Source organism: Pogoniulus pusillus, chromosome 13 (genome assembly GCF_015220805.1).
Source record: "Pogoniulus pusillus isolate bPogPus1 chromosome 13, bPogPus1.pri, whole genome shotgun sequence".
Taxonomy (NCBI): domain Eukaryota; kingdom Metazoa; phylum Chordata; class Aves; order Piciformes; family Lybiidae; genus Pogoniulus; species Pogoniulus pusillus.
Genome location: NC_087276.1, coordinates 26,179,464 through 26,198,739, shown reverse-complemented (window position 1 = coordinate 26,198,739; position 19,276 = coordinate 26,179,464). Strand labels below are relative to the sequence as shown.

General features: G+C 44.3%; 2 protein-coding genes across 3 annotated transcripts in view; one reads left to right on the top strand and one right to left on the bottom strand.

Moving 5' to 3' along the window:
- IQCE (IQ motif containing E) overlaps positions 1-8,761 on the bottom strand; it is a 33,977-nt gene extending 25,216 nt beyond the window's left edge. The window contains exons 1-11 of the mRNA XM_064153659.1: positions 8,522-8,761; positions 6,778-6,825; positions 6,100-6,142; positions 4,831-4,971; positions 4,424-4,555; positions 3,423-3,493; positions 2,626-2,739; positions 1,947-1,997; positions 1,369-1,439; positions 1,079-1,151; positions 641-690 (exon numbers count right to left, since the gene is read on the bottom strand). Coding sequence (XP_064009729.1) covers positions 641-690; positions 1,079-1,151; positions 1,369-1,439; positions 1,947-1,997; positions 2,626-2,739; positions 3,423-3,493; positions 4,424-4,555; positions 4,831-4,971; positions 6,100-6,142; positions 6,778-6,825; positions 8,522-8,563 — 836 coding nt within the window. The 5' untranslated portion in view covers positions 8,564-8,761. The remainder of the gene's footprint in view (positions 1-640; positions 691-1,078; positions 1,152-1,368; positions 1,440-1,946; positions 1,998-2,625; positions 2,740-3,422; positions 3,494-4,423; positions 4,556-4,830; positions 4,972-6,099; positions 6,143-6,777; positions 6,826-8,521) is intronic.
- Positions 8,762-9,192: 431 nt separating this feature from the next.
- Positions 9,193-18,637, top strand: BRAT1 (BRCA1 associated ATM activator 1). Of its 2 annotated transcripts, none has more exons than XM_064153658.1 (13): positions 9,193-9,491; positions 10,323-10,477; positions 11,249-11,393; positions 11,809-12,181; positions 12,269-12,388; positions 12,983-13,074; positions 13,587-13,705; positions 14,212-14,398; positions 15,211-15,284; positions 15,694-15,796; positions 16,068-16,166; positions 17,150-17,328; positions 17,533-18,637. In XM_064153658.1, exons 1-13 carry the CDS (start codon positions 9,287-9,289, stop codon positions 18,256-18,258), a joined length of 2,577 nt encoding a protein of 858 aa, XP_064009728.1. In that variant the 5' UTR covers positions 9,193-9,286; the 3' UTR covers positions 18,259-18,637. The 2 variants fall into 2 exon arrangements, with proteins under 2 accessions (XP_064009728.1, XP_064009727.1); XM_064153657.1 differs by having other exon boundaries at positions 9,194-9,491; positions 11,246-11,393.
- The last annotated feature ends 639 nt before the right edge of the window (positions 18,638-19,276 follow it).

Genomic DNA, 19,276 nt, shown 5'->3' with positions numbered 1-19,276 from the left:
AAGTCCTGGATACACAGATCATCCAAAGAGCCAGGAACAGGTCAGAGATAGTCTGCCTCCTTTCCCCAGCAGCCTGTAAAGTATGGGAAAGCAGAAGCCTCAGCAGCTCAAGACCAACAGAACTTCCTGAAAGTGTTTGGGTGCTGTCTGAAGCTGTAGCTAGCCCAGCAAGCTGGGAGATAACTTTGTGAGTACATACTTAAGCCCACTTGTAATTCACCATTGCCTTCTGCAAAAAGCAGAAGGAAAGGAACTCCTTGAATCCATCTAGTAGACAAGCAGTACAATTAACCACAAGTGGTGTATTGACCACAAGAACCTTCTCTTCCACTTCAATTATTGTTTTTTTGCTAGTTATAAATGTTATTTTTGCTAGTTATTTCTAGATCTAGTTATTCCTCTCTATAATGTTTCCGTGACCATGTGAACAACCAGTTATTATTCAAATCAGTGGTTGGGGCTGGTGAGAGTTTCAAATACCAAAATTAATAAACAATATTAATTTTGAAAATATCATCTCCATTACAAAGTGACAAAAGAAGCTGTTCCCATGTAGTAGCTTTCCATCAATTGAAGCAGTGTAAGAGTGATATATCAAACATACACACGCAAATGTTTGCCTCAAAAGAATTAAACATACTTTTTCCTTATAGTCTCAGATTTTGCCAGGAGGAGTTGGAGATGATGAACCTGTGAAATATGAAATACAGATTCCATTAAGGAGCTAGCTGCAGAAGCCAACATTGTTAATGCAACACCTTTGAAAATTAGGTGAAAATCAGAACAAGAGCCTTGTAGCTCTGTTACTGCTGAAGACGCAATGATGCCATCACCAGTGATCATGACACTGTTGCACTGGCTTTCAACTACATACTACACTGAGGTGTACATTATATTTTCCCTTTCTGGTTAACACTCAATTTCCTGAGGAACAGCTATGTGTACTAGGAAAGTCTGGAACTAGGAGAATACCTATGAAAATCTGATTCAAATGGCAGGCACAACTAAGCTGCTAAACCTAACTAAAACTGAGCAACTTCCTCTCCTGTATGCACACTGAGGGACCTGTGAGATGTACCTCTTCAGAATAGGCTTCCATAGCTGTCCTCATTTCCTCCAAATTAGTGGTCTTCATGTCTGCCTGAAATTTGCTGAAAATAAAAAAAAACAAAAAAGAATCCTGTCAGACCAGCAAAGACACTGCAACACCTGCTGGTTTACAGTTTCTGGGTAGGTGGTTTATAGTTGCTAATGTGCTCTCAGAGTTCATTGAAACTTCTTAAAAGAACAGATGAAAGAACAACATGGATTTCAAATTCCCTTTATCATCTCATCCAATACAAGCCTCTGTATCCCTCAAAGTCATACTTAATAGTGTTGTCTTTTTCCTTGCACTGTTGTTCTAGCTTGAGAATCTTCTGCTTTAATCCAGTAACCACCTACAGAAAGAACAGAATGCTCATGAGTCCTAGAATAATCCATCTCTTTCAGAAGTTCTATTTCTCTGTAATCTTGCCTTGAATCTTTATAAACTGTATCTAATCAGATATACTGATTGCTACATACTTCAGTACTTAGGGTAGCAAACATGTATTGCTGCAACCAAGGTAACATGAACAAAATCAGAACTTAAATCTATGGTAACATAAGCATCTTAATATTTATACACAGTCATTAAATAAAAACAACTTTGTCCATTACACTACTAAAAGGCAGCAGATAATAGGGAGATTGCTTCCTAAACAGACTCAAGACAATGATAATGAAGGCTTCCTAAAGCCTAGGATCTTCATAACTGATTTCTTATCTGACTTATGAAGTAATGTTTAAATGAGTCCTTAATTGCTTTCTCTTTTTTTACTTAATTTTATTATTTAGTTGTGTTTCATCTTGGCAAGAGTTAAAAAAGGAAAAATGAAAGCAAAAGGTAATGAAGACACTATTACCCATCCATTATTACTCTTCTTTTCTGACAAAGCTCGTGCCAGCTCAGAGCCCTGCAACATAAGACAGAAGAAGCAAGTGACCAACCTCCCCACTTGATTCTACTGTCAGGTCTCTACAGAGTTTTCTAACCTACTCTAACAACCACCTACATCTTAAGTTCTGAAGTCCCTTCACCAATTGTTTTCTCTTAGAGGTGGAGATCTACACACAGAAAGTGATAGTCACAAGGAGGTCACTGAAAATCAGGTCTTCTAACTATGACACTAAATGCTGCTTAGTCTTACAGGTCTCACAGTAAAGCTTATCTTTCACTTGCTGGTTCAGGTCTCAGGACAACATGCATCAGTCACCATTCAACAGGTTAACTCCCTTCTACTCTCAAAGCATTCAGAAAGCAAGCCTCTAAGGGGAGAGCATTTTCATTTAACCTTTGGAAATGAAAACATCTTTCCTAAAGAAACTTATTTGTGCAGCACAGCATCACCTTCCTTTGAACTGAGCTGGACTGGTAAGCTGAGATACACAAACCAGGAATCCCTGTATGCCATGCAACTACCTCTCTCATTCAAGCTCATCATTCCTAGAAGCCAACACACTACAGAACTGAATTCTAGAGACAAAAGGAGGATGGCACTGCTCAGCACTTTTGCCCCTCTTATTCCCACAAGAAATAGTCACCCTGGAAGGATCCAACAGTTGTTCAATCTGCTTATCCTTCCGACTGTTTTCTTCTTCCAGGCGCCGCAGCTTAGTCTTCAATCGATGTCCCTCAGTCTTCTGAGCTTGTATTGTCTAGAGGAGGGGGAAAAAAATCACAAGCACACTTCAGAGATAAAAATCACACTGAGTTTTCACATCAAAACATTTTGATGTCAACAATCCAATTACAATGGTCAGGATGAAGTAAAAGCAAAAAGGACCAGAGAGACCATCACACTGGACCAGAGCTGACAGATAAGGGAGGTGACAGGGCAAGGATAAAAGTATAAGATTTAACAGAAAGGCAGTCTTACACAAATGACCTACAACAATTAAGATGTCTGTATTTAGGCATCCATAATGTTCAGCATGTACAGTCTTCATCTTTCATACACTGCACTAAATTCAACTGACAAACTGTTAAAATGTGATGGGTAACAGCCAGGAGATAAAAATAAAAAGGGAGGTGGAGGGATGAAAAACCAAACGCAATGAACCTTTTCAGCGTCCAACTAGGGCCATGGCTGGGGTTCAGGACTGGGTAAACTTCAAAGCTTCCACATCCAGTACTCAGAAGTATCTATCACACCATAAGAACAATGCAATTGCTTTAAACACAAATTTAGTTTAGCCTTACATTACAAATGCAAAAAAAAAAAAAAGAACTGCTGAATGTCCCAGTTGTAGAAACCAAAGTACTCTGAACCAACAGGGTGTGGGCATCTACAGGAGGATGGAGCTACACTATGACTTTCCATGCAAGAATCAGACTGTACCTTTTTCAGTTCTATAATTTCATCATACATATCTTCCTTTTCTTTATAGTCAGGAGTTCCAGGAATATAGCCTGCAGAAAGAAGTATGGAAAATAAGCAGAGTTAAAAGAGGCATTTTTAACTAAGCAGAAATCTTGCACTTCAAGACAAATATCTAGGACAGCACCAAATTGGAAAGCAGGCTTTTTTTTTTTAGGATGAAAAAAGTCAGCAAGGGAATTAATTTTAGAAATGGAGGTGAAATGGAAATGCTACTGTATGAAATTCCTGCCAGATTTTACAGAAAATTTCTCCTGATTACTTCTCTTTGGTGCTAGATTAAAGCATCCATCTCAAAAAACACACTTTGCAGAAGATTGCAGTCATCTCCTCCCAGCAAATTAATCCTTAACAAAGATTTCCAAAAAGATAACCAGAATACATGTTTCTATCTCTCTCAAAGTTGCCAGACACTGTATTACCAGTAACAGCATAGGTGTTGTTTTAAAGGGAAGTTTAAAGTTCTCCTTTAAGGAAAGGCATAATAAAAGTTTTAAACTCGCTCCTCTTCTAGAACTCAAATTGCTTTTAATACCACAACCACATGATAAAACACTTTCTAGAGAAGTAAAGAGAGTCAATTACACAGATTTTAGGAGAGCAGATGGCTTCTATCAATGGCTCCTAAACTATGTTTTTGCAAAGTCACAATAAATTGTCTACAGCTGGCCCATTGAACCATATTATATCTGCAACGTTTTCAGCTCCAAATGCAAGCCAATTTGCAAAAAGTTCTGAAAGCTAACAGTGACTCATTGCACCAAAAAAACTGGAAGCCTCTGTCTTATTCAATTTAGAAATCTCAAAAAGTATCTCATGGATCATATTTTGACACATGTATTTTAACACAGGCTAAGCTGAGATGGTTCTTGCCTGACTAAAGCAAAGTTTTTCAGCAATGTGTGTTTCTACATGACAAAAAGACCATTAACTTTTCTCTGCCACACCATTGCATCATTTACCATTGCTAGAAGAACGGGAATGTTTTGGCTTCTTCATTCCTAGAGCTTCCTTCAAATATTCTGGAGTGTTACTAGAGACATTAGTTCGCATAGGCCCCACATCAATATCTGATTTCAGAGGATGGCTCACTCCTGCCAACAAAAATGGAACAAAAATCAGGAATCACTGTGAATTAAAATTTATAGATTGATCCTGAGTAAATGCAACTCAGAAAGTTCCAGATGCTGTTAGTTACACCCTCTATAAATTCCAGTGTTCAAGATCAGGTAATTCCAAGCATCCAAAAAACCAGTAGTGAAATGGCTTCTTATGTAGCCTATATTCAACTACAAATCTGTTTTCTAAGATTTATGTTCAGCTGTCCACAATGCTGAATTTTACCCATATAAAGTTTCTATACTAATACCTTGTTTCAGTGATCCCAGCCACATCTGCCTTGCGTTTTTTACAGCTGCAGTCTCAAGACGTGCACTGCTTGTTCCCGGTAGAGTTCGCCAAGCTGCAACTCTTTTAGGATACAATTGTGTGCTAGAGCTGTATGGAGACTCTGTTACAAAAGAAAGTATCTCAGCATTGCCTTAAACAGTTTAGTCACAACAATTCTTTCTGTCTTCAAGGTTCCCAAACTTAAACCAGAGGAATTTAATAGCAAACTACACATTGGTTTATAGAGTAGTGAGACATTTACCTAAAATAAAATCCATGATAATGAAAAAGAAAATCCAGGTTAAAAAAGAAGGAAGGGCACCATTAGCAAGTTTGCAGATGACAGACTGAGCAGGAGCACTGATATGCTCAAGGGTAAGAAAGTGCAGCAGAGAGATTCGGACAGGTTAAACTGATGGGCCGAGGTCAAAGGACTGAGGTTTAACAAAACCAAGTGCTCAGTCTTGCACTTTGGTCACAATAACATCAAATAACACTACAGGCTTTGGTAAGAGCAGATGGAAAGCAGCATGATGAAAAAGGATCTGAGTGTGCTGGTGGACAGCTGGCTGAACACGAGCCAGCAGCATACCCACGTGGCCAAGAAAGCCAAAGGCGTCCCAGCCTGTAACAAAACCAGTGTGACCAGCAGGAGCAGGGACTAAGCATTGTCAAGGCCACAGCTTGAGTACTGTGTCCACTTCTGGGCAACATGCTACAGAAGAGATAGAGATCCTAGAGCATGTCCAGAGAAGAGCAATGAGGCTGGTGAAGGGTTGGAAGGGCACCATACAACGAGCAGTTGAGGAAGCTGGGGCTGTTTAGTGTGGAGGATAGAAGGCTAAGCAGAGATCTTACTGCTCTCTACAACTACCTGAAAGGAAGCTGTAGTGAGGGTGGTATCATCTCTTCTCCCATGTAACTAGCAATAAGATGAAAGGAAACGGGTTTAATTTGTGGCATTGAAACAAGCTGCCCAGGGAGGCAGGAGTCACCATCCCTGGAGGTGTTCAAGAAGCACACAGATGAAGCTCTCCAGGATATAGTTTAATAGTCATGGTCAGATTTGATCTTAAAGGTCTTTTCCATCCTTAATGATTCTATGATTCTACAAGCATTGGTGGATAATTCTAAAGAGAACAATAAGGTGTTGTTTCAAGTAAATATTCCAGTTCCTGTGTCTAACCAATCTATCTTGTTCTGCAACAACAGAAGCAGAAGAAAAAACTCACAACTTTAGAACACTTACTCGGTGACTTTGCAGGCTTGTGAAAAATTTTCTTCCTCAACTTCTGGAAAAGAAAAAGAATTTTCCCATGTATTTAAAATATCCCACTCTTCAAAGATTTTACCCTATAATCTCAGTATTCACTTCAATCTCCATTTTGGTTTTTTTTTTTTCAATAACACAGAATCTTCTGCTTAGAAAAGAAAACAACAATAGTATTAAGTATGTGCAGATTTGGCAACACCAACGGTCATCAGAATTAAAGTGGTGCCTACTGAATTTTTATGCTACAGATAAAAAGTAGTCTATTTATGCTCAAAGCATTAAGACCCTCCTCATTAGCATTAAATATGAGCAGCAGCAAATTCAAGATGATCACATAGTACAGGGTGATCAGCAGAAGCATTTAGCTAAAGACTTAGCCAATTCCATTAAACCTCTATAAAAGGATTACTGAGAACTGTAACTTGATAGAACAGCAAAATGAAGCCAAACGTCATTTTCAGATGGCTTTATAAGGCAGAATTACATCTGAAATTAGAGGAGGTTTTTCAATCAAACTACACTGCAAGAACATTGTTAGCTCTCTTCTCTGAGGGGTGTCACATCGACCAGTAGGCACTGCACAGGTGCAGTGTAAGAACATGCTGGGATGCCTTGGAGAGCATTCATTCAGAGCACGCCACCACCAAAACTCACCATTTCTCTCTCCGATTCACAGGTTATCACAGACAGGCTGTCCTCCCCCTGAGAAACAGACATCACTGGTCACATTTGCTACTAAATAATTGAATATAAAGCACGTTCAGGAAAACGTATATCCTTTCACTCTCACAATAGAGTGAGTAAAATAAATTCAAGTGGTAAATGTGTCAGCACTGTTGTAAAAGCCAGCAGAATTTGCTCTAACACAAACATTCAGCACAAGTCACTTCAAGCCACAGAGATTTATGCACTTAGAAACATAGAATCAACCAGGTTGGAGGAGACCTCCAAGATCATCCAGTTCAACCTATCCCCCAGCCCTATCCAGTCAACTAGATCATGGCACTAAGTGTTTCATCCAGGCTTTTCTTGAAGACCTCCAGGGACAGTGCCTCCACCACCTCCCTGGGCAGCCCATTCCAATGGCAAATCACTCTGTGAAGAACTTCCTCCTAACATGCAGCCTAGACCTGCCCCAGCACAACTTCAGACTGTGTCCCCTTGTTCTATTGCTGGTTGCCTGGGAGAAGAGGCCACCCCCCACCTGGCTACAACATCCCTTCAGGTAGTTGTAGACAGCAATGAAGTCACCCCTGAGCCTCCTCTTCTCCAGGCTAAACAACCCCAGCTCCCTCAGCACTTGATGCAGTGCATTACAATATATCAACATTCAGGTGTCCCACTTTACTCAGTGCTGATTCTGCATTCATTTCTCCATCACCAAGAGACAAGCAGCTACTTATCAATCTCTCTGACCCCTTCCTCACTCGCTTGTTCCTTTCCTTACTATGCTAGTAACTCCACAGAAGTAGTAATCAGGCTGAGAAGAAAAACAACAAAACACCTATGGAATTAAGAAAGGTGTTAATTTTTCCTCAAGACTGCTCTTCTGAGGTGTAAGCATATCCACAACAGAAGGAAAACACCCACTTTGCTTTCAAATGCTCTGAATGCATGATGCCTTCAAAGTGAGCGTTTTCACTTGCTGCTGGCTCTATGGTGCTCACAGCTGTAGCAACGTTCTTTGGACACATGCTGATATCTGTCTGTAAGACATAGGGTGAAATGCTTTTGGCAACCCAGGCTGACAGAACAGGAGCTGGGACTGAGAACAACAAGAGCAAGCAGTACAGCTTTTTCTTACCTGCTGTGGCTGAGAGCAAGCAGGCATACATCTCACATACCATGCCATACAGTTTTTAATTTCCTGAGGCAATGTCCCTTGAAGCACACTGATTATTTTTGTTATTTTAAGGCCTTTTTATCACTCTGGGAGATCTATCTAACTGCTGCTATCGAATCAAGAATCAGAGAACATGAAAGGCGCTCAGACTTGATAGATGGTAAACCACGAAATCTTCACCAGTGCATAAACGTGTAATAACAAAAACATCACAGGCCTTGGATACCTTCACAGTCCCTTTGCTCTCGTAAAACAAGCCCAACAAGAGCCACCTACCACAGAGAAGAGAGCATGGCGGCTCCCCACGAAGGGCCTGCTGAGAGCGAGAGAAACGAACCTTAACACACACACCCCCACCACCACCCCGCTCCTCCCTCGCTGTACTACTGGCCAGCCAAGCAGAACTCAAAATCCCGCTGGCTAGAAACAGACGTAGCCATTTTTCTCCCTCTTAGCCATTGCCTAGGGGAGACTAAGGGCACCTCAAGCCTTACCCCTGACCATGAGGAGCGTTCCGCAGGCCTTGCCCTCTTCCCTCCCACCCTCGCTCCTTACCAGCTCCCCATCCGCTGCTGCCTCACAGGCATCCCGGGCCATGGCAGGAGAGTGGCGGGGTGGCCTCAGAGGGTGGCCCGGTAGCTAGGTACGAGCCGGGCCATGGCAGGAGGGTGGCGGGGTGGCCTCAGGGGGTGTCTCGGCAGCTAGGTACGAGCCGGGCCATGGCAGGAGGGTGGCGGGGTGGCCTCAGAGGGTGGCTCGGCAGCTAGGTACGAGCCGGGCCATGGCAGGAGGGTGGCGGGGTGGCCCGGCAGCTAGGTACGAGCCGGGCCATGGCGGCGGCCACGGGGCAGGGGGTGCGCGCCTCTCCCCACGGCACTTCCGGGTTACCGAAACCATGGCAACGGCCGCGCGCCGGGGCGGAGCCAGCAGCGGAGCCTGCGCAGTGGCGGCAGTGGCGCTGCGCAGAGCCAGGCGGGCCGGGCCGCGCTGCAGAGCGCGAGTGCCACCTAGCGGTCGCGGCAAGCAACGAACCGGGGCGGGCGGGGAGGGCAGCCTCCGCCAACAGCTTCTGCCCGGGGGCGCAGGGACCAACCCAGGCGCACTGCGGCCCTTAGAGGAGCCCCGCTCTCGGGTTCTCCCGTAGGTGCTGCCCCTGCACTCTGGCAGCGCCCCCGCGGCAAGCCCAAGCAGCTTTTTGAGGCCCCGGCTCACGCCCCCTGACCTCGCCTCGCCCCTCGGCCACGCCTCCCCGTTTGCGACACTCGCTTTGCGGCCGGGGCCGGTTGCGCCGCTCCCCGCCGGTCCCGGGCAGACGCGAAGATGCCCCACAGCCGGCGCCTCCCGGTTCTCTATGCCCAGAGTCCGTTCAGCGCGGACCGGGCCCGCCACCGCAATGCCATGACCCGCGAGTGCTCCCTCCTGCTGCCGCGCGTCTGCGCCGCCCTGGCCGACCCGCGGCAGGCCGGCTCCGACGACACCTGCCTGGAGAAGCTACTCGACTGGTTTCACCTCTTGACAGAGTCTGGTGAGTGCTCGCCGCTGGCAAGGCCCTCAGCCCTGGCCGCTGGTGACCAGCAGGGGCTTCTCCCAAGAGGTGGGAGGCCTGCAGGCCGGCACCCTGGGGCATGTCTTCCTCAGAGCTGCTTCCTCGGTGATACCTGAAAACCCAGTTCGGTACCTGAGGCCGCTGCCTGGGCTTGGGCTTCAGGTGAACCCAGATACGTCCCTAATAGTTGTGAGGGGTTGCACTCAGCTCAAACAAGCAGCTTAATGTTAGGAGAGAGGGTGGAAGTGGCCAGCAGGTCAAGGGAAATGATTCTGCTGCCGTGCTCTAGTGAGACCCCATCTGCAGTGCTGGGTCCAGCTGGAGTCCTGTTGGAGCAGGTCCAGAGGAGGGCATCAAAAATATCTGAGGGCTGGAACCCGTCTGCTAGGAGAACAGGATGAGAAAGTTGGGAATGTGCAGCCTGGAGAAGAGAAGGCTGCAGGAAGAGGCCTATAAGAAAGATGGGGACACTCTGTTTAGCAAAGTGTGGTGTGGTAGGACAAGGGGTGATTGTTTAAACCAGGGGAGATGCAGACTGGATGAATGGAAGTAACGTGTTACACTGAGGATGGCAAAACACTGTCCCAAGTTGCCCAGAGAGGTGGTAGATACCCCATCCCTGGAAACATTCCAGGTCAGGCTGAATGGGGCTCTCTGCAGCCTGCTCTAGTTGAAGCTGTCCCTGCTGGCAGCAGTGGGTTGGCCTCGATGAGCCTTCTAACCCAAACCAGTCTGTGACTGTAATTCTGTGAAGTCCTGTCAGTTACCCTTTGTTTTCTGGCCTTTTCTCGGGCAACTTCTGGTCGCTAGATCCTGGTGTGGAGCTGCTGCAAGACAATCCCTGTCTAACAGAGTTCATCACCTCTGTGTTGGCCCTGCCAGAGCCCAGTCCAAGCATCCTCTCCTTTACTCTGCAGTTAGCTGGGATTCTTGCCTCATCCGAAAACCGCTTCCAACACTTACAGGTGAGTCAGCTATCCAGGTACCTGCTGCCATGTGTTTATTTCCTCCTCCTGTATGGAGGACACCTGGAAATGCATGTATTCTACTTAGAAAATTTCTGGCAGATATTGAACAACTGAGTAAACAGTGGTGTGACAATAAAGACCTACAATCATACAGTTTCTTTTCAGTTGTCATGTAAAGATGCTGTGTTCTCACTTCTGCCTTGCCATAGTACTGTAGATGTTAAGATCTCATGCTTCTCATTTTCAGTTCAAAACAGTATATGGGTAACACTGTCTCCCAGTAGCCATTGCAAAATATCGTATCCCTGGACAGATGCTGTAGATTTAAACTTCACTAACAGATGTAGCTTTCCCTCTGTAGCAGGTTGACAGGAAATCTCTGATCCCTGCAAAAATGAGAGCCTTTTTTAAGAGCCCTGCTTTCTACAGTAGAATTCATTTTATGGTACAGAGCTCAACCCCCAAAAGGATTCCTTGAGGGAAGAAATGCCTACGACTACATAAAGCAGTCTTAATGGAATTGAAATATACATAAGTTGTCCCTGGCATCTTAGAAGTAGTTTTGGTTTTGAAGGTCTCTATTGCTTAGTCCATGAAGGAGATACCTGTAGAGTGTAAACATGAGATTCTGGTGGTTTTTTAGTGATACTTCTGAAAAGTTTTCACTACAGTATTGATACTCCTGATTAGGATGACAGAGCAGCCTCCTCACTCCCCTTCAGTCCTTTTGCATACTGTTTCCTCTGTGTTTTGCTCTGGTCTCAGCAGGAGCAGCTGCTGGTCAGGCTCTTTGGCGGGGAGGGGCCTCTGAACGGGGCGTTGTGGAGGGACGCGTCTGTGCGAAGCGGATGGGTGAACGGTGTGCACAACATGATGCGGCACCAGGCTGCCCTCCGGTTACTCTGCAGTGGCGGTGAGTACTTGTGAGACCGGTAATGTTCCAAATCCTCTGTGTCTTTTCCATTACAGTTCATTGCTTAGATGTCAGGTGACAGAGACAGGAGTTTTCATTTACTTAAGAGAAAAAAAGCAAACCCTTTGTCAAAAACACTGCAGTCATTAGAAGCTGGTGGGGTTTTGTTAAGTCAATGACATATTTAGTGTTGTCTTTTTTTCCCCAAACAGTGCCCATTTGAGAGAGGGATGAAGCACATCTTACTAAATACATGAGAAAAATAGATTATTAAAAACCTTCTGTGTTCATATTTATAACTAGCTAAAGGGTACATTTCATTGTGATTTTAGTGCAGGAATACTAAACAGATTGGAGTGCAACAGGGCACTGTTTTGTTTTTTTTCCTCTACTGACTTGTTCTGTTTTCACACAGGAGGCATGGATGTGGTCTTCACTCTGCAAGGAGACCCCAGTCTGTTTGTGGCTTCAGCTGCCAGTCAGCTTCTGGTGGACATGCTCACACTCTCTGTAGAGACTGAAGTGACCAAGCCTTTCAGTACAAAGGACTGTGACTGGCCAGCATGTGCCCAGATGATTATAAAACATATAGAAGATTCCCTTCAGTCCAGCTCTGCCACTCGGATCCAGCAGTCATTAAAACTGTTAACTAGTTTGTTTGGCAGCTGTCGTGCGACATGGACTGAAGCACTTTGGTTAGGTGTTGCCAAGCAAGTGGAATCCTTTCTGACAGAAGAGACTGTTCAAGCACAGTGTGTGCTGGCAAAACTTTTGCTTGAGATGGCATGGTAAAGAACTTCTGGGAGCCTGGATGCAGTGGTGAGGTATTTCTGGTTTCCACTGTCCAAAAGGACATATGATTTCTTTCTTTTCAGGTCCCCCGTGTTTTATAACACTGAAGGCAGCTTTTGGACGTTAGTGACCTCTGCTCTGGCACACTTAACCCCAGTACAAGCAGGTCCTTTGGCAGTGGGACTGCTAAAGCTCTGCAAATGGTAGGACTTAACTGCAATGAAATTTTTGCACTTTGCAGATGTTTCTTTACTAATATCACTGGTGTCTTTCTAAGAACTGCTTTTTTCCCCTCACTTCATTTTCCACTACATTCCTTAGCATGTAAAACTGTCTGGCAAGAGCCATCCACTAGCTAACAAGCTGCAGACACTGATAGTAAGAGTAGTACACTTTCAAAGAGAGAGGAATGAAAAGAAGCCAATATCATATTTATGTACATACACTTGAATTTTGCCTACAGCCAGTCAATTTCAGGAAGAAATTGCAAGCTCCTTTACCTTGACAATGCTAACATTGACTAAGATGAACACAATTTTACTGTGTTGAAAATCTCCTCTTATACAGAATCCAACTCTATTTGTATAGCTTGATAAGACTGCTACTACATTCCAAAGCCATTTCTCCTCTGCTTTCAGTTGGCCAGGGAAACTTGGAAGAAAGCTTGGATTGTGAGAATACTTCAATTGCTCTGTCACTGCTGGCTTATTTAAAAGCTCTGCTCAGCATTTAAGGGCAGATGTTTGGAAAGGAATTTAAGTGGTCTCGGTTTGGTAACTGCTGTTTCCTCCTTGAAGCCCACAAGATGTGAGGATTCAGGCACTGACTGTTCTGCTTCAGCCAATGGACTGCATTCTGAGAGCAACCTCCCAGCCTCTGGAATATGCAGGTACAGTTGAGATAGCTAAGTTAGAGGCTAGTCTGCTTGCCAGGGTTTTAAGTGTCTGGTGCAGACAGAACTAAAGGAAAAAGAGTAGAAGTCAAGGACATTAAGAGTGTTGGGGGGAAAGTGCAGCATCCTTTTCCTAGTTGTATTTGAAGGGATATTCACACTACATCACTTGAATATCTTGATTACAGTCTGCTAACATAATGTCAAGTTGTGCCAGGGGAGGGCTAGGCTAGATGTTAGGAGGAAGATCTTCACAGAGAGAGTGATTTGCCATTGGAATGGACTGCCCAGGGAGGTGGTGGAGTTGCCATCCCTGGAGGCGTTCAAGAAAAGACTGGAGGAGGCACTTAGTGCCATGGTCTAGTTGATTGGATAGGGCTGGGTGCTAGGTTGGGCTGGATGAGCTTGGAGGTCTCTTCCAACCTGGTTGATTCTATGATTAACTTTAACAAAACATAGTCCTTTGTATTCACTAACAACCTGAGCTCTTCTCTCCTTTGGTCTTCCAGGTTTGCTGGATGAGTCTGTTAGTGATCCTGTCACTGTTGAAGGTCTTCTGTCCTCCAAGTCATCTTGTGTTAGTCTCCTGAATCAGACTCTTGCACATCTGGAAGAACTGCTGTCTCGGGTAACGTTCAGAGAAGGAAAAGTCTGTAAATCAAATTGGTCCTTGAAAGATAGCATTAAAATGGGTTTCAGACTTCTGCAGTAGAACTTAACAAAGCATGGGGAGGAGTTGACAGTGAGGTCTTCCAAACGTTAAAGGAATCTAGCATAGAGGACTCCAGATAGGAAAACAGAGGAATGCTGAGGCCAGTAAAAAACAGAATGTACTTAGTTTCAAACCTATCCTTACAAGCTCTGTTACCATACCTTACCTCTACTGCACTTATGGATCCAATGAGAAAAACAAACTCATCAATTGAACTGCTTTCCCAAGCAATGAGACTCTTCTGTGCCATAGCTTTTAGGAGAGAAGGAGATTATTTGTCATTATTAGCATTTTTATCTCTTAAGAACTCACTAGAAATTGCAGTTTTTGCTTCCTTCATCCCAAGAGCTCCTGCTCTGTGCATATGCTTGAGACTTTGGCTGGAAACTTTTCTCTTTCTTTTCTTTCTCCCCTCTCATTAGAGTCGTTTTCCAGTGGAGCTACCCAGCACACCTTTGCTACGCTCTCTCATAACAATACTGCAGTTCTGTAATGGATTCCTGAGCCCAACTTCTCCTCTGGGGAGCACCATAAGCCGAATCTTGATCAATAGCTTCAGAGTACAGAGTTCAGCCCTTGCTGTCCTAGCAGCACTCTCAAACCGAAAAGGTGAATTAGTCTTTGCTCTGTAACTTTATAAATATTTTGGACATACTTGACTATGCTGGAGATGTAAAACCTTTCATTCCCCTTTGCTGATCTTTCTCAGAGAGCCCCTTCCATGTCTGAAACTTCTTAGGGTTTTTTCCCTACATATTTTCCTACTGTCTTGGCTGACCTTTCTGTCAGTGAGCCAGGGCAGGTACTACTGCAATTAAAAAGGTTTTAGTGTTTGTAAGAAGTAGGATGTTCCTCCTTTACTGTGAGGACTGTTACTTTTTTTCCAAAGCAGTTACACAGGCTCACAGGATGTCAGGCGTTGGAAGGGACCCAAAGAGGTCATTGAGTCCAACCCTCCTGCCAGAGCAGGACCATACAGTCTAGCTCAGGTCACACAGGTATGCATCCAGGCAGGCCTTGAAAGTCTCCAGAGAAGGAGACTCCACAGCCTTTCTGGGGAGCCTGTTCCAGTGCTCTGTGACCCATGCAGTAAAGAAGTTCCCCCATGTGTTGAGGTGGAACCTCCTGTGCTACAGCTTACATCCATTGCTGCTTGTCCTATCCCAGGGAGCAAATAAGCAGAGCCTGTCCCCCCTCTCCTGACCCCCAGCCCTCAGATATTTATAAACATTTATTAAATCCCCTCTCAGTCTTTTCTTCTCCAGACTAAAAAACCCAGGTCCCTCAGCCTCTCCTCATAAGGTAGTTCTCCACTCCCCTAACCATCCTTTTAAAATCCTGTGTCTTTCAGTATTTCAGCAGTTAAATTCATCTCCTCCTTCGCTCAGTATTGTTCTTTAGTTTTACTTTGTATGTTTCAGTTTGTGACACACTCATGGGAAGTCTATTTGATGTCCTTCTGGCATACCTGGAGAGTCCAAACACCAGTCCTACTGTGAGTATAGAAATAAAGAGTTATCTAAGTCCATTAGCAGGATGTAGTTCTGAGAAGCTGCCCGACAGCAGTTGTTTCTTAGTACAGTTTGGATTAGACTTGCTTTGGTTCTGGGTGGCTTGCAGGAGATTTTTCTCAAAGGGCTGTCATGATACCTGCAGATCAAAAGCTGGAGGTACTAAAAACTTTGCAATATTAAGCTGAGAACAGACATTTTCTAGATGTTTGTTAGAAATGTTACACAAGCACAGATTAATTGCTTCCTTTTTGTTACTACTCCTTAGTAAGGGAGCATGTGTACTTGTTTAGGAAGTTCTCTGTAGGTTTGAGGCTATAAGAAATTTTATCTAGCATAAAGGCAACAGTGTTTCCTCCTGTAGTAAAGTACATCTGCTTTATATTGCTTCAGGTTCTAAAGAAAGCATTTCAAGCTACATCCAAGTGGCTGGTGCGAATGCAGGAACTCTCCTGCTCCAACAATCAGTGGCAAAAAAATGAGAAGATTTTGGAAGGTAATGAAGCTGTTCAGGTTGGGATAAACAGCATCTGGTGGCATATGTGAAAATCTGCTCTTGCCTGCCCCTCCTGCTCAAAGCATTTGTTTGCAGTTATGCTGAATTTAGGTTTAGCTGGCTGAATAGTGCTTTGAGGAGCTCTGGTTGAATCATATAGCAGCAGCAAAAGGAAATGCATCAGATAAAATGCTACAGAGGTTGTACATAGATTGCTTCAGGAGGTCACTTCCTTTCATGTCCATTCAGGCTTGTCACTTGTTTTTTACAGATGTCTTTCTGGTGCTTCAGAAGCGTTTGTGCAGTCCTTGCTGGGAAATAAGAGATTCTTCTCTGGAGTTCCTCACTGACATGATTAAATGCTTGAGAGGTAATTACAGAGATTTAGCAGTTCAGATTGGAGGAGTGTTTCTTTTAATGTTATGAGAGTCAGTCAGGCCTGTGAAGCATCCTCTGACCTGTAACTGGAGGGGCGAGAGAATAAAGAAGCGTCAAGATTTTCACTCAAAATCTGACAGAAAAGCTTAACAAACTTATCCTACATTTTGCTGAACTCTAATTGCTGTGCCCTTCTTAATGGTGGTTTTGGTGTGTTAAACTGAGGAGTAGCGAGGCATGGATGTCAAAGCATGCTTAGTGGTAGATAATACTTCCCCTTTTTTCAGTTTGCTTTGCAGTGAAGTCTCTTTGGTTTCACTCAGCAGGCTGGGATTTAGGGGGCTGAAAGCTTAGATCTACTTTGCATGCTTTGGATTCATTACTGACTTTCCACTTCACTGGTAGCTCAGGTGTTGCACTAAGTTGCACTGAGGCAATGTTAATTCTAGAGTAACTCCATGATATTGAAAGAGAGAGGGATGTTGTAAGCTACTGTTGTCCTCAGGTCACAAAGGAAGTACCCAGCACGCTCAGCTGCATTAGCAGTTTACCCTGCAGCTCCTCTCAGTGCTGCCTTTGCATTCTTTTTCTGCCATATGCCTTGACAAGAAAGGAAGACTTTTTTTTTACTTCTTTAAGCACAGGCATACGTTTGAGGCTGAAACCACATCCCCACTTGCCCAGAGAAAGTTTTTCTTGCCTCTGGAACAAATGTAAATGGATTTTTCCAAGTTCCAGTATCTAGCAGGGCTTTACTGAAAGTCACCAAGCTACTGGAAAATGGGGAGCCTGACACAAGAGTGCCTGTGCTCTTGTGAGCAGCTGCCTGGTGTCTGCAGTGGCTCAGCTCACTGGCAGCTGTCCCTACAGTCAGTGGGCATCCTTGTATGACGCAAAGAACTGTTTGTACTGGAAACACCTTCTTGCTCTGAGAGAATAAAGCTTCATTTCTTTGGGTTGCTGTCTTGTTTACAGACCAGGATGAGTTCAAGCAGTCTCTCCTGTCTTCAGAAGTGCCAAAGCTTACAGAAAATCTTCTTGAAGATCCAGAAAGCTACGTGCGAGCAAGCGCTGTGACTGCTGTGGGACACTTGGCCTTCATTACTTACTTTGCTCCAGAGTCACCAGCTATAGGAGATCAGTATAATAAAGAGGTATGATGCCCTTGTGTAGCCCACTGCAGAGCCAAACAGGACTACACATCTAGTTACTGCTGTAACACTTAGAACATTTTCCACGAGTTACCTGTAGTCTCATGCAGGCAGGTAATGCAGATTCGATTCTTTTACTTCCACTGCACTTGTTTCTTTGCATGTTCCTCTCCTCATTGTGCTTTCTTTTTGTCTTTTTACATTTAGAACATGGTAGCAAAGCTTCAAGAAATCCTGTCGACAGACTCAGAGGGCTTTCCTAGGAGGGCTGTGATTAGCATCTTCACCGAGTGGCTGAGACAAGGCTGCACAGGGCAGCTGGAAGAGACAGGGCAGTTTGTCTCTCGAGTGATCCAAACTGCAGAGCACGACTTAGACTGGGAAGTCAGATTTGGTTGTTTGGAGTTGGTTCAAGGTTTTTGTAATCAGATATTTTGCCAGCATGTTCCTCCTAAATGCCCACCTGTCTCATCTGCAGTCAGGAGTTCCATTCATGAGAATGAGTCACTGCAGATACTTTGCCAAGCAAAACTCTTCAGCTTTTTGTTTCGGTCTTTGTGTGACTGTGACAAAATACTGGGTCAGAGAGCCTGTGATATACTGCTGGGCTTAAGTAGTTATTTCTATCCATTTGGTACCCCGAGAAATTTAGACAAGCCTGTAGACTTACCTGCAGAACACAGTGTTGCTTGGTTACAAAGAACTCTAAGGCAGGGTTCTCTGGCCCAGAACTTCCCCACAGATGGTACTACTGGAGTAGATTTTGAAGATCCAGAGAGCATGATGCTGGCTTTGGGTACAGTAGACTTAATAGAGCTACATGATGAGCTAAATAAAAGTAGTGATCATGTGGAGAAAAGCCCTCAGTCCCTCTTACAGGACATCCTTGCAACTGTGGGGACCATAGAGGAGAACGAAGCTGACTGTTACTGAAGATGTCTTGTGTTTTGAGGGAGCAGTGCTTAAGCAGTTTTCTTCTGGAAGAGAATTTTGCTACCAGTCGTGAAGTCTCTCTGGAGAGAGGATAAAAAGTCCTGTGCTGAAGGGAAAAAAGGAAGATTTTGTTTGCTGTTAAATGAGTTACAAAATCTTTGCTTTCATACTGATGTTCTTGTTAAAATATGTGCTCTTCAATAAACTCTGGTTTGTTTTTCAAAGTGAACACATTAAGAAACAACATTTGTTCTTTTTTGAAGTCCTGTGTCTTTTAAGAAAGCACCAGACCTACATAAGGAAGCATTTCTGAAAAACGGGGACTGAAAAGAAGTTGTTATGTGCTCCCTCTAAAGGCAGAGCAGTTAAAGCTGATGAAGGCTGCTTTTAAAGGACATTTGTTTTGGCCTTGTCTATATCCCCATTCTGAAAAGAGAGTTTCAGGCTGCATTTTGAGGTCTAGAGCAAAAAGTGGCATGTAAGAAGTCAAAACCCAATCATACTTAACTTTACAAACTGTGTTCTATAGATAACATACTTGTGTGAACTCAGCAGTGACACTAAAAAGCTGACTTTGTTTTTAATTGAAACCAGGAGTCCATTTTGCTGAATTTTTCAAGTGCTCTTATCACCATTCTTACTGAGCTAAGATAGCTTCTAACTAGTACAAGCTTCACACAGAATCACAGAATCAACCAGGTTGGAAGAGACCTCCAAGATCATCCAGTCCAACGTAGCACCCAGCCCTATCCAGTCAACCAGACCATGGCACTAAGTGCCTCATCCAGGCTTTGCTTGAACACCGCCAGGGACGGTGCCTCCACCACCTCCCTGGGCAGCTCATTCCAATGCCAATCACTCTCTCTGCCAACAACTTCCTCCTAACATCCAGCCTAGACCTCCCCTGGCACAACTTGAGACTGTGTCCCCTTGTTCTGTTGCTGCTTGCCTGGCACAAGAGCCCAACCCCACCTGGCTACAGCCTCCCTTCAGGTAGTTGTAGACAGCAATGAGCTCT